Source organism: Fundulus heteroclitus, chromosome 19, assembly GCF_011125445.2.
Source record: "Fundulus heteroclitus isolate FHET01 chromosome 19, MU-UCD_Fhet_4.1, whole genome shotgun sequence".
Taxonomy (NCBI): Eukaryota; Metazoa; Chordata; class Actinopteri; order Cyprinodontiformes; family Fundulidae; genus Fundulus; species Fundulus heteroclitus.
This window is the reverse complement of record NC_046379.1, coordinates 19,590,513-19,607,736: the sequence shown is the minus strand read 5'-3', so window position 1 is coordinate 19,607,736 and position 17,224 is coordinate 19,590,513. Positions and strand designations below refer to the sequence as shown.

At 40.5% G+C, this 17,224-nt stretch overlaps 1 protein-coding gene across 3 annotated transcripts in view; it reads left to right on the top strand.

The window, feature by feature from the left end:
• The first annotated feature begins 4,647 nt into the window (after nucleotides 1–4,647).
• The window catches only part of myo10l1 (myosin X, like 1), a 66,053-nt gene continuing 53,476 nt past the window's right edge, over nucleotides 4,648–17,224 (top strand). For 2 of the 3 annotated variants that reach the window (XM_012881028.3, XM_012881027.3), the window contains exon 1: nucleotides 4,649–5,132. In XM_012881028.3, the coding sequence (XP_012736482.2) occupies nucleotides 5,112–5,132 (21 nt within the window). In that variant the 5' untranslated portion in view covers nucleotides 4,649–5,111. Of the gene's footprint in view, nucleotides 5,133–17,224 lie in introns of all 3 variants that reach the window. The other variant, XM_021307809.2, reaches the window with a different exon arrangement.

The following is a 17,224-nucleotide window of genomic DNA, read 5'->3' as shown; positions in this document are numbered from 1 at the left end:
TGCAGATGGAAACCACTTCTATACCAGCTCCCTTTCAGGATGTAGAAATGAAACCTAAGGTTATTAGTGTGGCAAGCCAAAGGGTCCAAAACATTAGATTTTTCACATATCTTTTGCCACAGCATGTCTGAGAGGATATGAGGGAAGAAAATAGGAAAGGACACGTTAAATGGTTTACAAATATTTATTTTAAGAATAAACTAATTACAGGATGATGTGTGATGTCACTAAAATTAGTCATCTCAATGTGCATGAGTGAATATGTCCAAATTAAACCAACCAAAACATTACCATCTATGGGGCAGCACTATGGGACACTGGTGGACAACTGGGGCAAAGGGAGGGAGAGAGGGCAGTGCAGTAAATTTGGAATTTGCTTATTTGTCAGAGTAAAAGTCCCTTTAGAAAATAACAACTGTATTAAACCAACTTTTCATCAAGACCACCTTTCTGTATAAATTTGTTTTTCATAATTAACAGGCAGAAAACTGACATAAAGTTCTGAAAACACCAGTCTGTGATTAATCCATACGATGTGGTTTAGTTGGTGAACACTGAAATGAAGCAACTTTTCAATAATATTTTAATTTATTGATATGGACCTTTAATAGCAAGTCCCAGTCAGCTTCCCTTTACGCTCCAGCTAATGGACCCCCACTTTCCGTAGCAGGATTGTCCAGTTACGTTTCCTTCATTTAGAGTTTGAGTGATGGACCAAATTTTTGTCTGACACATTGCTCTAATAAATACTAATCCTAGTTGAAAAATGGTTTCAGTTTTGATATATGACCACTTAAATAATTCCATGTATTTATCTTTATTTGTCATTCTAACATATATCCGAATGAAACTGGTTCTTTGCATCAAACCCATCCTTTAGGGAGCAGTGTGCTGCCACTGTGTGAATTCTTGGGCCAAGAGCCTTGCTCAGGGACCCAGAGTGGCATGGTGTGTGGGAGTTGAACCCAGAACCTTATAGCCTCTCCAGGGGACAAGTGCCATGCTCTCCCACTGGGCCACACCTCCCCAATATCCATATCTATCTACATAGCAGTTTAAGCCACATTTTAAAACTTTTTGGCTTTCCTGCGAAACGATACGAGGGGTAGAATAACAACCTTCAACAAACAAGCAGCGCTACAATCTAATAGATTAGATTTAAAAACATATGCATGTGTTAGAATGGATCTAGTCCATGCCCAGACCTAAGATGGAGGACTTGAAAATGTTAAATCCTTTAGAGCAGGGGTGTCCAAACTTTTCATCATGTGGGCCTCTCCTTCACAAAATATGAGCATGCAACATTTTCATTAAACACGTTAGTCAGATTTTCTGTTGGACCGAGATGCGTAAATCATTGTAGATCTAAAACCTGCAAAAAGGATTTTTGCACATTTGTCCCAGTAAAAGATGGTCATCCAGTTACTGATACTTTTGGGCTCAATTGAAGAAGAAAAAAAGTGAATATTCTCAGCAATAAGAATAGGATCTGGGTCAAAAAACGCTTTCTGTATAGTTAAAAAGAATGGGGAAAAGTGTGCTTATTAAAAGACAAATACTTTGTGCTGTACCTAACATTTTCAACTGGAAAAAGATTTTACGAAATTTCGTTTGCACACAGCTTGAAAAATCACAGTAAATTGCAGTAAATTTCAGGATAAAGATGCAGCAGCGATTTATGTAAACAATTGAAGATAAACAATGTAAACAGTGTAAACAATGCAGGGGAAATAGACAGTGCGTGATTCACAGTGTCCAGGTGAGTATTATTTAAAACCGTGCAATATGCGAATGTGGTACAGAGTCCATTTTGTGTCTGTAATGATTCTGTCCTAATGAAAAATAAATAGTCTCCATCTGCATCAACCACATGTGCTGGTAAACCATATTATTCTAGAATTGCACTGGGGGGGGCACACAAAGTCAGTCCAGGTGCCACAAATGGCCCCGGGGCAACACTTTTTATATTCGAGGACTTGCATAAAGTAGTCTGGCTTTCCAAGTTAGAAAAATTAAATAAAAAAGTAGTTGATGATCATTTCAGACATTTCACGCTGAGGTTTCTTCCATCTTTTAAATAACCGTGTCAAAGCCATTTGACACTACAGGCGCATTCATTAATGGATGTGCCTGTGGTGAAAGACAAGGAGGCGCACAGAAGGCAAGAAACTGGAGGAGAAGGAGGGTAATAAATGAGGAGAGATTTATGGCTCCTGCGGTCGTAAAACCGATTGCCTGTGGCGTCATGAGTGATGCCTTTTAGCACAGGCAGCATATGATGTCTACTGACATACTCACTCAGACCTCATTGAGATACATGTGCTAAATGCTTAGAGTAAACTATAGCTACATTTGATTCTACAGTATGTGCATGAGACTGAAGCTCATGACCGTGAACACGAGCGCTCATGTCAGTGTTAGTGAGCAGGGAAGGATATCTCCACTGAGATTCACTCAATCAATGCATTCTTGTGGCAGCAAGAAAAATTTTTTTTTCCAGACTTTCTCATGTCTGTTCATTTCAACATGTGTCCGCTCCAGTGAGCTTGTGAGTGTTGGAGGAGGCGTCTGTTGGACTGGTGACTTTTTGACGAGTAATCATGGACAGCAGTGATGTGTGTCATCATTACTGCATCTCAAATTTTCCGATAGAAGCACGGCTTCTCAAAATTTTTGAATTTATAATGAAACACAGAGATGAAAGCGATCATAAAAATTGGATCTTTAATTTTTTTTAAATCCTAGGATCTAAATAAACTAAATTATGTCAATTATTATGTCAAAGGAATAAATTACTTTGTTTTCAGACATTTTACATAAATGTGCAAGTTTCCAGACGGCTCTGTGGTTCTACAGGGTACGTAATCCCCTAATTAGCAGCAATTGTCATTGTTTTGTTTAGAAGAGCAATAAAATATACTAACTTGTTTTCATAAAATTCCTTGAAAGTGTGCAGAGTCCAAGTTTCCTTTGAAGATTTGCTTCAAATTAGAAGGCACGTACATACTAGGGCTGGGTTTAAAAAATTGATTGATTGGTTGATTTAAATCAATTTTCATTTGAATGCCCCAATATAGATTAATGAAACCCATAATTTAATCCTTTAAATATGTCTTATGTCACCAAAATCCCATGTGACTTCTCGTGTGACGCGAGATCCCGTTACAACACGAGTAGCGTAACAAAACAAGATGGCAGAAGCATTGAAACCACCACCAACAAACTTAAAAAGTAGATATCTGGAAATATGTTAGGATTTAAAAAACACGAAAGTATTTGAACCATGAACTGGATAAGAGCCGAAAGGTATGCACGATTTGCTATGTAGAGGTCAAAATATTGTGGATGCACCATAAGACCATTTAACGAGACATTAGCGCACTACTGCACTAAAGCAAAGAAAAACTGTTGCACCTGCAGGATCCCTGCAAAACGTGCAGTTAGGCAGCCAAATAAGCTTCACACAAAGAGCACTTTCCCAATCCTGTTGTCACAGCAATTGCAAGAAGTTATCAATAGCCTACCAATATAAATTATAAATCTAACTAAAATGAACATTTCCTTCTCTCTTTCTCTGTTTCATAGAGTATAGGTTAAACTAATGTTTCTCTTTCACACTGCCATGAAATGTTTTAAAGTGATCAGTTGAACTCTTAACCACATTTGGGGCGTTTACAATTGACATTGACCAATACCGTTCCATAGTATCACTTGATTAACCAGTGACTAATACTTAAACTAGCATCTGTGGCTTGATGGGTTGAGGAGTTGTCTTGCAATTGGAGGGTTGTGGGTTAAATTCTGGCCTCTTCTTGTCACATGTTGATGTGCCCCTGGGCAACTTAACCCCCAACTTGCCTACTGAGCTACATATCAGCGTATGAATGTGTGTGCCATTGGGTGAATGTGACTCTTATGTACAGTTCTCTGAGTGGTCAGTATGACTGAGAAAGCGCTATATAAGTTATAATTTTGTATAACGTAAAATCTCCCAAATAATAAGGGAATTTGAGGAAAACTACTGAAAGTCTGTATAAAATGTTCCCTCTTGTTCTTCTAACATCTAGCAAATAGAAATGAAGCACATAAAACAGGAGTTTGATGGAATGTTTGACAGCAAATAAAGAGGTTCTGACTTTTTACAGCGCATATAAATATCTTGGTTTTCAACTGTCTGCCAGCTGTAGACATTTTAGCATTTTATAATTTGATATGGACACACCAACAATGATCCGGATCAAAGCAGCCCTTCTGGGTGACACGGTTTTTGTCACTAGGTTTAATTGCTAGATCGATGCTGACTAATGAGTTCTTTAAAACAACTTCTGGGTTACTTAGATAAATACAGTAAAAATAACACCAGTAAGTCTACTAGAGACGTTTGGAACAGATGCTCTTCAGCTCTTTTCCTTTTCCTTGCACAATGTCAAGAGGATCACAGGACCAGCTGCTTTTCTGGTTCTGATTCTGACTCAAACCAAGCGTCTTAGACTGAGCGGGTCTCTCCCATCATGAGCCCGGCCGGCATTATGAAGAGTAGAAACGTCGTTGTAGTTCACGCATCAGCCGTGGTCGTCTCCGTGTTGGCGGAGGCTGAGTCTGCACCGCCCCACCGGTGTGTGCGGTGCTTAAATCCAAGCTCATCCTTGGACTGGTCCTCTCCAACATCCACACAAGCATCCCTCACACACGCATACACATACCCACACGCCGAAACACGCAAAAACACGCATACTCGGTCATTTAAACGAAGCAGACCTGGAAAACGGTGCTCGCTTCAATTTGCGCTCCTCAGACGGATTCCCGGCGTGGACATTTTTTTTGTTCCTCTTCTTTATTTTCATCACAGCCTCCGTAGACCTGTCTCATGTGTCCCTCTTGGCGCATAGCGCCCTGGCAGTGCTTATCTATGCCGAACCGAGACACATTCTGGCTGAAATAGGCAATCGGTGAATGGGAAACAGACGCACGGAGCCATCGCCACCTCCCCCCCCTATCTCGACACACACACACGTGCGCCTTTCCATCGGTGAGGTTTGCGCACCCGAGAGCGGACCCGGTGTGTGCGCTCAGCCGGGCCGGGCGCGCGTCGTCTGGGAGGAGTAGACGGGATGGAGTCGTTTTTCACAGAGGTGAGCCGCTCACAATCTGTGTCATTCCATCAAAGATCGACACCAACGCGCACCTACGCGCGCAGGTAGCGCACATTTGCATCGAAGCTGGTTTACGGGCTGCTGCGAGATGCGTTACGCGTTTTTATTTCTTTCATTTGCTTTCATTCCGAGTCGCCTCATGTTCGTGGCGGGTGTTGGGTCGGAACCGGCTCGGCTCCATCTCCCTCGCGAAAGCACACGAGACAGAGCTGATCCCACGGCAGATCTGCACATGTGTCCTTAATAAAGCCTCATTCGTTTTATTATCACTGCAGAGCATCGGGGCCTGGCTGTCGGCTCGGTGGAGTCAGAGCGATTGAAATTGGCCAGCGGAGGGATGGCTCTGGCATTTGTATCCATAAGGCTTTCGGATTACGTCCAGTCTGTGATTAGGAATAAGAACAGACAGCGATAGTGTTTAGCAACAGCCATCTGAGAATATGTGGCACCGGAGAGAAGCTTTCAGTCGTTGATGACTGGGCCGTCAATGGGACGGTAGTGGCATCCATGGGTGGGTATGGGCTGGTTCAGAGGAACAGACGAGGAGGGGGATGGATCCGTAGTCTCTACATGGAATGTGGTATCAAAGACTCGCTGAACAATAGGCCAATAGGCTCATGAAAAGTACGTTAAAATATGCATTAAATTACTAAATCTGGTTTATTAATCAGTTAGGTGAAGCACGGCATCCTTCATTCAGCATTTGTGTTGCTGGTGTCCCATTTTATATCAGCCATTCATGAGAAATATTTAGTGCCAGTATCTATCCTCTCCAAGCTACTTAGCAACCCCCCCCCCCCCATTTTAAGTTAATCTGATATGGGTTTAAATCATTGGCAGTGATGTCATTCAATCTCTAAGTGTGTGCGGCAGGTTGTGTAGATGTCTTCCATATATGTCACTGCTACAACCACAAGCCCCTGCGTGTTCTATATGGGCCAACACAATGTAGTGTAAATTATCAAACGAGGTAAAATTGATTATTTTTAAACCCCAAATCACATTTTGAAAAGCGCGATGTGGTCTCTATTCAGTCCCCTTTACTCCAGTGCCCCTATATAAAATCAAGTGCAGTCAATTGCCTGCAGATGGCACCGATTTTGTTAAACTGAGTCCACCTTTGTGTATTTGAATCTTAGAGGTTAGAGGTTTGTTAGAGAGCATTTGGGACCTCACAGCATCACGAGGACACCAGGAACAGCTCCCCATGTAAAATATTAGTGGTGAAGTTTTAAGGACGGTTCAGATTTATGTTTTTAAGCTCTGAACATTTTACAGAGCACCGTTCAATCATCCTAAAAATGGAAATAGTGTGGCAGAACACCAAACCAAGTGATGGTTATCTGCCAAAACTGGGGTTCTGCAACCTGTGGCTCTGTAGACGGTCCACATTGATTCTAAAGAGGTTTGTCCAAAAATGATAAAGAGCTGAACAATATGCTAATAAACTTAAATGTGATTTCAAAAAGATAGTTTTACCAGGTTTTCCGTATTTCCGTGCACATTTTTTTGCAAAAAAAAAAAAAAAAAAAAAAAAAGGCCTCTATAGAATTAAACTACAATTGTACCTAATATTTTTTTGTCACATGTTGGAAACCATCTGTGTTTTTTATGAAATTTTTCCTAAAAAAAAATTGGTCCTTTGAAGGAAATGTTTGATTTTTGTAAAATCTTACTATTTCCTGGAGACTTGGATGGCGCCACGATCACACAACCTGATCTAAATGCTGGTTTATTTTGAAAACTCTCTTTTTTTTTTTTACTTCTAGATTGTGCACTGCTGTCTGTCATTAGAGACGTCAGCGCTCTCCATGCAGGGAAATTCAACCATAATTCTTTGCGATTAAATATGACTGACCATCACAGGCCTTTGTCTCGTCATACAACCCGAGTTACATGCAACAACCATCTCTGTTGCTTTATTTCCCATCAGTCTGTCTGTAATATATTGATCCCAGCCTTGACTGGCAGACCACCATACAGTCAGCTCTGCAGCCCCAACACCACCTGCTGAAAGCTTCTGTGAGACATGAAAATGGAGTGACTTATTGAATTATGACGGAGCCCTGCATACGCTGCACGTTTGATACCCACGAGCCTGATTTCATACAGCAGGACTGAGCACTGAGCAAAGTTGTCTGTCCAGTCTCCACTTAGTTTGATTCCTCCTCTTATTTCCACCCTTTGCTCCATCATCTAATATTGTTGCATTGCTCCATTTGTGGCTCTGTTTCCTAAAACCCGAGAAGGGGAAACAGCTGAACCCTACCCCCTGCTGTTCTCTCAACCCAGGCAGAAAATGTGATGGCTGGCCCGCCAGTCAAGCATGAAATGTCAGGTGGCATTAAACTACATTATAATCAGCATATTTTTAGACTGCTTTTGGTTTGGAGTGGACTATGGCAGATTTGAAACAATGTGCACTGTAAACTAAAAATGAGAGCAATGTTACACTTGAAGGTAAGCCATTAAAGATAGTTATAAAAGTAATAAATGTAATATAAAAGTAGCAACTTACTAGGCATCATCTGATCTTGTTGGTTCAGAAAAGATTTAGGGTTTTATTATTATTTCCAAAGTATTTCTTCGACCTTTTTGGGACAGTTAAGTTCTTCTATGAATGGAACCTCTCCTTCACGTTCCCTCCAACTAATGAACATTCAGGGAGTCACCGGAGACTCAGAATAAGATGCAGTGGAATTCCACACAAATCGTGTAGCTTAGTCTCCAAATTTTTACCACCAAGCAGGAGGTGCCAACTCCCCATAGACTGCACATGAAAGCAAAAGAAAACCTGTTAAAGTTCACCACAAAGATTTTGTTTTTATCTGGTGCTACCCACTTTTCTGATGCCGCCCTGGGCAATTGCCTGTATGTCAAAACATTTCCACTGGTTATGTTTCTGACTTAGTGGCATTTTAAAACAAACATAAAAACTCAAATAAAAATTTAGATTTGTTAAAAAATATAATAAGATCAAACTGAGCACCAGAAAGGTGAAGGAAGGGAGTTTGAATCCTATTAAACATGGCCTGCTTATTGTATTAAAACCGCTGAGCTACTGGGATTTTTCCCACAGTATCACCTCTCAGGTTTACAGAGAATGGTCAGTGAGCAGAAGCTGTGTGGATGAAAATGGACTATTAATGTCAGCAGTCAGAGGAGTTTTGGGCACATTGGTTAGAGTGATAATATGCAACAGTAGCTACTGTAATTGTGACAAGCAAAGCATGCAAAATGATATCTCTGGATGGAGAACATGTTGAATCTCGAGGCAGCAGCAGAAAACTGAACCAGCTACCCCTCCTGTCAGCTAAGAACAGGAAACGTGGATGATAAGGATTGGACAATGACAGACTGGGAAAATCTGAGCTTTCTTCTTCTTTTTAAAAAAAAACAAAAAAAAAAAACAACAACAACTCAACATTGTTTAAATGCACAAGATCATTGTTTCGGACCAGTATACATATTTTCTGATGGCTACTTCCAGCAAGAAATGCAAAGTGTCGTAAGGCTTAAATCATCTCAAACTGGTTTCTTGAGCATCATAATTATTTCACTGTACTCAAATGGCCTCCGCATTCACCAGATCTCTAACCAATTAGGCAACTTTGGGGTTTGTTGAAATGGGAGACAGATCTGCAGCACCTGCATCATGCTATCACGTCAATGTGGACCAAAATATCTGATTAATGTTGCCGACACCCAGTTGAATTTATGCCACAAGAATTAAAGCCGTTTCGGTGCCCTAAGGCCGTACTAGCAAGGAGCAGCTGAGAATGTGGCTTTTGGTTTAGGCATTCCCCTCAAAACCCTCAGTGGCCCCCACCTGGCCACCCATCCTGTCAACATTTACACTTCCATCTTTTAGGAATTTTAAATAATTTTAGAAATGATCTACATGTTTATAATTATTCTCTAAATTGACCAAAAGATCACCCTCACTTGCACTAAGCGCAACCAGGAGTTTGTGACTGATTGTAATGATGCAAATGGATGTGTTAGCGTTTAACTAAACCTTTCCATCGAAGACGCCTTTATTAGCCTGGAGCTGTTCCTGGGCTCATGTGCAGAAGGCAGGTGTGTAGCGCACAGTAAACAGATGGGCTTTCAAGAGAGAGACCCTCTGTTTGACTAACATAGATAATATTTGGTCTCAGGGGCGCATTAGGCATCCCGACTAGTTTCAGAAACCAACACGCACAACTGTTCAGCAGACAGCATTGGTCTTCATGTCAGCCTGTTTACACTGGAGATAACCCCCCCCCCCCCCCCTCCTCTGTCATGTTCTTGATATGGTTAAACAGAACCATGTCACGTCGATTGCAGACTCGAATGTTTACCATGCATTATCTGGCAAAACGCATGCATATTTGTCAAAAAGCAGAAAATGATATGTTTGCGGATATCCAAGCATGCTCCTTGTTGTTTTGATTTCTTTTTAGAATTTTAGTGAAAAACAAAAAAGAAAGGGCCATTAAGGAGATGCCTGTTTTGATGCATGTTGTATATGATAATATTTGGTGTAAAGTGTGTTGCCACTGCGAGAATCTGGTTCAGCAGAGGGAGGGAAGCATTCACCGGAGATGTGTGACCTATATTCAGCAGCTCCGAACACATTTGTTTTGCTCAGGAGCTCCATCAGCTCCGCTCCTCTCTCTCTCCTCCTCTCTCCTTCCCTCTGATGCTCCGTCTCTGCTTGCGGCCACTCTCTCGGTGCTTCTTCATCTCACTCAACTGAACCACGCTCAGTGCTGCTCTGCCCGTCTCCCTCCCCCTTCTGGCGGCTCTCTTGTCTCCATCTTCTCTCTTTATTTCCTTCTCATTTTTCTTTCTTGCTCATCGTTTGTGTGCAACTGGAAATCTTTTCCCCCCCTGAATATTGTTAAAGGTATTTAGATATTGTATGATGTAATTATTCGTTCCCTTAAAATGACAGCTGGAAAATGTTAGGTAACAAAAACGCAACAAGAACCACAACCCTGAGCCCTATCATGCTGCAGTAGCTGGGCTGTTGCTGATGCAGTGGGTTACTGGGTTACACGCAAGGGCAGTCATCTTCTCCTTTCTCAGCTTATCGTCGGATGGTAGCTGGATGGTAGTCAGTAACTGGCTTCAACACAGACGTAATCCTCTTCCGGCCTCCAAGTACTCTTAATTTTGTCCTTTTAGCTGGCCCATGTGGTTGCAGAGACCATAGGTTGCTACAGTACCTAAAATACTCAACGTATTTTACGTGTTTTTAGTATGGACTTTGTTCAATGTAGCACCTTGGCAGTATATGTGTGAAGGGAACAGAGACGGAATGAGATCATTTTTTTAGCTGTTACGTGTAGTGCAATTATACTGTAGTTAAGGTTCAATGGATGCTCAATGAAATAGAGAGAGCCAATATAAAGGCTGATGCCACACTACACTCCAAGGAAGTTGGATTACATCTCATGTGTGGGATGGGATTAGGAATAGACTGGCTATTGATTTAGAGGTGTACTGTTTTAAAAAGCTAACATCCCCACTACAACAGCTAAAATGTTCCTGTCATATGGTTTAAGGTATTTTAATAAGATGTCAGAAAAAGTAATAAAGTGAGCAAAGGTTTCTCTGACTTCGTTTAGCATATAGTGGTGTAGTGCCTCCCCTCCCTAAGACTTAGTGGGGAGACCCGTCCCCAGGCCCAGACATGACTGTGTCGGGGCCTGGGGACGGGTCTCCCTCTGTAACACAAACTTCAGGGATCTTTGGACAGTAAATCCATCATTGCTAAATAGAAATATAGCCTAATTGCAATGTCTAAATGTGTAACACATAAAATTATTTTTGTGCTTAAATAAGTGGACGAGGAGCAGCCTTAATGTGACGCAAATTAACATGAAAGTTAAGTCGCTTTGCTCTATTCACAGTTTTGCTTCACCCTAGTCGTGCGCCTACTGCACGTTAATTTGTGCCTTTACTTTTGGATAAAATCGAAATCCCTCCCTCAGTTTGTCTCATTCGTGTTCAGCATGAACGCACCTTTAGAGTCTATGTAAATAAAGTTATTTATTGCTTTCTTGTTTGTTAATATTTCTGTGACTATACATTTTACAGTGTATTGTGCAGTGGTCGTAGGAATATTTGCAGTGTTTTTCTTTGTCTAAGGTACCACAGATTAAAGTGTATCAGTGTGATTTTAAATTGCCATTTTTAATCATTTGACAGCAATTCATGTAATTATTCTATAAAAATCACCAATATAGATGATGCATTGCTTAAATACACATTCAATGCATTTAACACAGGACATCATATTTTCTGTTTTTAAACACCAACTCCCAGCATCCCTAAGTGTAAAGCACTGTTTCCATGGAGCCCAGTTTCCACACTGTTTCTGTGGAGTGTCGTTGCCAGGACATTGGTGGGGGTGTGCGACTGTATTTTAATCAAAACGAAAGAGAACATGATAATTAGCATTCTGAAGGGCTTGTAGTGCGTTTAACACAAATAGGCCATATGCTGAGCGTAGACATGCGTATACTTATATACAAAATGCAGTTTTCACAGGGTGATCTGGTTTACTTTTGGACGATTCTCTAATTTGTTTCTCCCTGTAATACAGATTAAAAGACCATCTTTCCACAGCTGGAAAATAATAATAGCATTTGTACAATGAAGCCGGACTGGCTGCTCTGTATATGTAGATGTCCTTCAAACTCATAGATCTTCTATATCAGTAACTAGACTAGACATGGGACAGCGCTTTGAGTATGCTCCCTGTCTTTGTCTAATATTAACTAATCATCCTCATGAGAAATGAAAGAACAGGACATACTTTCATTGTTTAAAACTTATCTGTAAAGGGTGTCACACCCTGCTTCAGAAACAAATTACAGGGGGAGCATTCCATTTTTTCAAGGGGGCACACTTTGTAAAAAAAGCATTTGATATGCTTCAGGCTGAACAGTGGCTCTGTGACCATGTCACGTGGCTGGCCTTAAGAGGTTGGAGTACGTGGGGTGTGGAAGGATGGATGCAGAGGCAGAGATGTCGTGGTCCACAATTTTTAATTACTTGTTTTTCTAATACCTATTTACAAAGTGCAAAGGAGGTTGTGAGAGCGATGTGTCTTCTCCAGCAGCAGCACAGTAAATGATGAAACAGGCGCCTTTAAATACTGTCTGACTAACTGGTTAAACCATAAAACTCTCCCAGGGGTGTACATTTAAAGATGACATCCTAAAACTATCTAAAACCCTCTATAAACCATAACAACAACCATAAACCATGTAAAACCCCAAGCTATCTACATAAAATCCTAAACCAAACACCAAAGATAAATAGAAACCTCATAACCATATAAAAAGCTAAACTTGGCTCCCCTATACATTTCCCTGCCTTGGTCCAGTCCGGAACCTTCTTAAGGCAGTCGTTTCAGCCCCGGCCTCTTTTAGGGGACGGACCTGGACACAAGGACAAGGTGAGTTAAGACCAAACATTTCACTTCCACATACAACACTATGGATAAAATAGATATTGCACACATGTTGCCATTCTAATTTTGTCACCCTTCTTCTCCAGGGCCCAACCACTCTACTTTAAAGTGCTGCAGTGCCACTGGATCTAAAACCAGGAAAAAGGAAATGCCTTCAATAAACATTTATACAAGTAACTGTGTGCAATTATTTCTTAAATGTGCAAATATGCATCCTTAAAGTGCTGTATGCTATCAAAAGTGCTAAATACAGTGCTTAAATACAAAGTTAAATGTTCATTCCTAGATGTAACAAACGGCTGTTTGTTACAGACCACTCCTACAGTGCTGAGAAAGAAATTCTCAATAAAATCTCAAAATCTAAAAAAAACTAACAAACAAAAAGCAATAGTGTAGTCAGTGTTGCCAAATTAGGTAGGTTTCCAACCAATTAGGCTTCTTTTGAAAACATTGACCTGGAACAAAAATAGCATATGGGCAGGTTGTTAAAATTTGGGAAGCTTTTCACATTTGTTGGGCTTTTAGAAAGAATTACCAACAAAATATATCAAAATAGGTGTCAATGTCTGGAAGAAAACTAAAACCATTTTAATAAAATGCCTTCTCCTTGAACGCATTTTACTGGTCAATTTATTTTTGAAATGAGTCGAATCTGTCGAATCTGACATCATCAATGAATAATAGTTATAATGAATAATATTGATTAATAGTTATAATAAAACAAGAAAAGAATAATGATTAATCAAGTGTTTGGTCAATGTAAACGCCCTAAGAGGTGTTGAGTTCTACTGATCAACTTAAAAATATTTCATGGCTGTGAAAGAGAAATGTTTGAGCTCTGTGAGAGAAATTAATTTTATATTAAGGTAGATTTACAACTCATGTTGCGAAGCTATTGATAAGTATTTTTTTCCCGGTTGATATATCATGATTGTTAAAGTGATCTTGTGTGTTATTTGGTTGTCTGATTGTACATTTTGTGCGGTGCCTGTATGCGTAAAGTTTTTTTCTTTGCTTCAGCACATTTGTGTGCTAATGGCATGTTCTGATGTGTTTAATAGTTCTGTGCTTATAACATGAGAGAGTTTGAGATTTGGGCTTATTTATTCTTTTAAGTTGGGCAGGTTTTATGCTGGTTTGGACTGGAAATTAATAGACAACCTGTAGTGCTGTGTCTTGACTCAAAAGTCAAGCATAAGCTACACGCTGATAAACATGAGCGCTAATGTCAGGCTGAACACTGAAGTCAAAATTCAGACTAGAAGAGGTTCTGTAATTACAGCAGCTAGGATAACAAGGATCAGAACAAAGCAGAGTTCCCTTCTGCCTGAAGTAACCCAAGTTTCTTCAGGTTGGCAGTTTTACTCGAGTTCTGCTCCTTGTGCTCCTAGCTGTCTAGCTAACCCTCCTAGCTGTCTAGCTAACCCTCCTAGCTAAATGTTTACTCCAGTGTTGACTTCAATGCTGACGTTCTAAACAGAAACTAATAGCGCTGCTTCCAGCTCGCTCTCGCTTGCTTCGTTGTCACTTCTTGTAATTGTTTGGTAATCAGACTGAATATCCATCCCACACTACCAACACCGACGGTGACCACAGCTAAACCTCGGCGACTCTGAAGGCTGAATGTCTGACCCAGAGACCCGCCCCTCTCCAGCTGTAATTGGCCTGCATGTTGCCTTCAGTCGTTGATTTGATTAGTTGAATTGTATGATTGCCATATCAAAGATAATACTAATAGAGCGATGGCCACTACGAGGTAAAAAACAAACAAACAGCTTCCAGTCCAGGGTGGGCACAGCTGGCTCAGCGGGTGGGCACGGCCCCCCTATGCCCGCCCATGCCACGGGGTCTGCGGGGTGGACTGGTGCCCATTTCCAGCGGTCATTGGGCGAGAGGCCGGGTTACACCTCGACAGGTCACCTGTCCATCACAGGTCACCTAAGGGCAATTTAGAGAGACCAACTAAACTACCATTGTGGACCATAGAAGGAAGGAAGTTCTCTCCTGGAGAGAACCCATGCATGGGTAGGGAAAACATGCAAACTCCATGCAGAAACACTCCAGGCCTGGGTTCAAATCCAGGATCTTCCTGCTAAATGGCAACAGTACTACTAACTGCAACACTATGAAGCTCTAAAAAAACAATCCCATCTAAGCAAACACAAAAAAAAAATCTGCTTTTCAGCTTTCAAACTAATATTTGTGCTGAAAAGGAATTTCCCCTCTTTATGCACAACCATAATGTCATGTTTAGAAAAGTTGTTTGCTGGAAGATCAATTGGTTTTAGAGCTGTAATCAGCATTAAACAGCACTCTGGCTCAGGGCTGTGGTGTGACCGAGGGCCTTAGGAACCGCCAATTCAAGGTTTTCAACCCCATTCTCACTGTATATATTTGTGGCTTGTAGTTGGCACTGTTTTTGAGCCTCAGAAACAATATTCCGCTGCATTCACTTAAGATCTGTTATGAACCAGAAGAAAGTTACTTCTAGCTCCTGTCTGGTGGTGAAGGATTGGAAAAGGACTAAAATCCAAAACGGCTGACTTCCAGTAAGATTTAGATGACTGGTCATAAATTATGCAGGAGATTTGTCCTTTGAGTCAGGGCTCGGAGCTGGGAATGACGTTGCACCAGAGGTGACAGTGTTCTATTTGCGAGAACCTTCAATCTCCTGAACTGTAAGACAATACTGAAGAGCCCACATCTATGTAACGTTCATGTGAAACCGGTCCAACGAGCTGCAGTTTAGAGCTGTCTCGCCCTGTTCAACCACTTGGCTACACTCATGTTTAATTTCCTTCGAATACAGAAATCTTAATGCCATATGGCTTGATAACTACATTTCCTGACTTTTTGTGCACACAAAGGTACGTCTCAAAAAAGTTGAATATGGTGAAAAAACTCAATAGTTTTTAAACTCATAAACAATCAAATCCAATAAATTAGAATATTAGGAATATTATTAAAAAGGCATTTGTTTTTGTAACCCAATTAACTAAGGTAAACACATTATATGGTATAATTACTCACAAACTGATGTTTAAAGCCCTCATTTCTGTTAACAACGATGATGATTTTGCTTCCATACAATGAAAATTTAAGATTAGAATACTACATCACACCGATAAAAAATAACATTTAATACAGACATGTGGGCTTAATGAAAAGTAGGTTTAATAATTGCTTAAAGGATGTCATTTTCAAAAGGTACTTTGACCCAAATTCTAATTTATTCGACATGACTGAAGATTCATTACACATAGAGTGAACAACTTCAAACATTTATTTCTTAGAATTTTGATGATTATAGCTTATAGATAATGAAAACCCACAAATCACTTTCTCAGAAAAATGTAATATTACATGACAGCCCATGTATAGGAGTTTGTTGTGCCTAGTGGCCCCTTATGTGCTGACTCCAGCCTCAATCCACTTCTTGTGAAGCTCCCAAAAAATCTTGAATGGATTTTGGGGGAGCAATCAACTGAAGGCTGCTGTTCTCCCTGTTTCCTTTTTCTGCCACACTTTTTCCTTCGATTCAACCTTCTGTGAATATGCTCGGACAAAGCACTCTGTGAACAACCAGCTGCTTCAGAAATGAGCTTTGGTGTTTTTTGTGGAGGGTGTCAATGACTGTCTTCCAGTGTTGTAGTACTCGAGTCCGAGACTCGAACTCGAGTTGGAGTCATTAGCTAAATTTAGAGACTCGTGACTTGACTAGGACTTGAGCACTGATGACTCGAACTTGGACTCGGACTCCTACATTCAGATCATTCTGACTCGAAAATACAGAAAAAGACTTGACTTTTTTTATATCATTAGGCTATAATTTTAATATGTCATTAGAATATTATTTGGTGTATGATTTTAATATCTAAATTATTAGTGCAATGTGGTGGAGTGTGGATTTTTTTTTAGTTTAAAAACATGTAGGCTATGCTTACTTTAGTGCGGAACTTGGACTCGACTTGATCAATAGTGACTCGACTCGGACTCGACTCGGACTCGACTCAGATTTTTTTTAATGACTTGGACTTGACTCGGACTTGAACTCTGGAGACTCGAACCTGGACTCGGACTTGAGGCATAGTGACTTGACTACAACACTGCTGTCTTCTGGACATCTGTCAAGTCTTGACCAAGTTCACAGAATATTTAGAGGCTCAGCAAACCTTTGTTGGTGTTTTGAGTCAATTAGACAATTAAGATGTGTGAGACAATGACTTTGGAGTATTTAGCATTTTTTATTTTTTTATTTATTTTTTACAATATTCAAATTTTCTGAGACACTGAATCTGGGTCTGTGATGGACTGTCGACCTGTCCAGGGTTTACCCTGCTTCTCGCCCAGCAATGGCTGAAGATAGATCCCAGGTTCAATGCGACCCAGCACAGACAAGCGGGTATAGATGATAGATGGATGGTTTTTATTATCCATAAGCCAAAATTACCAAGAATAAAGGCTTGACATATTTCACTTTATGTGTAAGCTCTAAAGAATATATCAGTTTCATAGTCTAAAACGAGTAACTAAAAATGTTTCTTCAGTATTCTAATTTAAAAAGTTTTCAGCGCATCAAAAACAGAGAGGCCATCTATCAGGA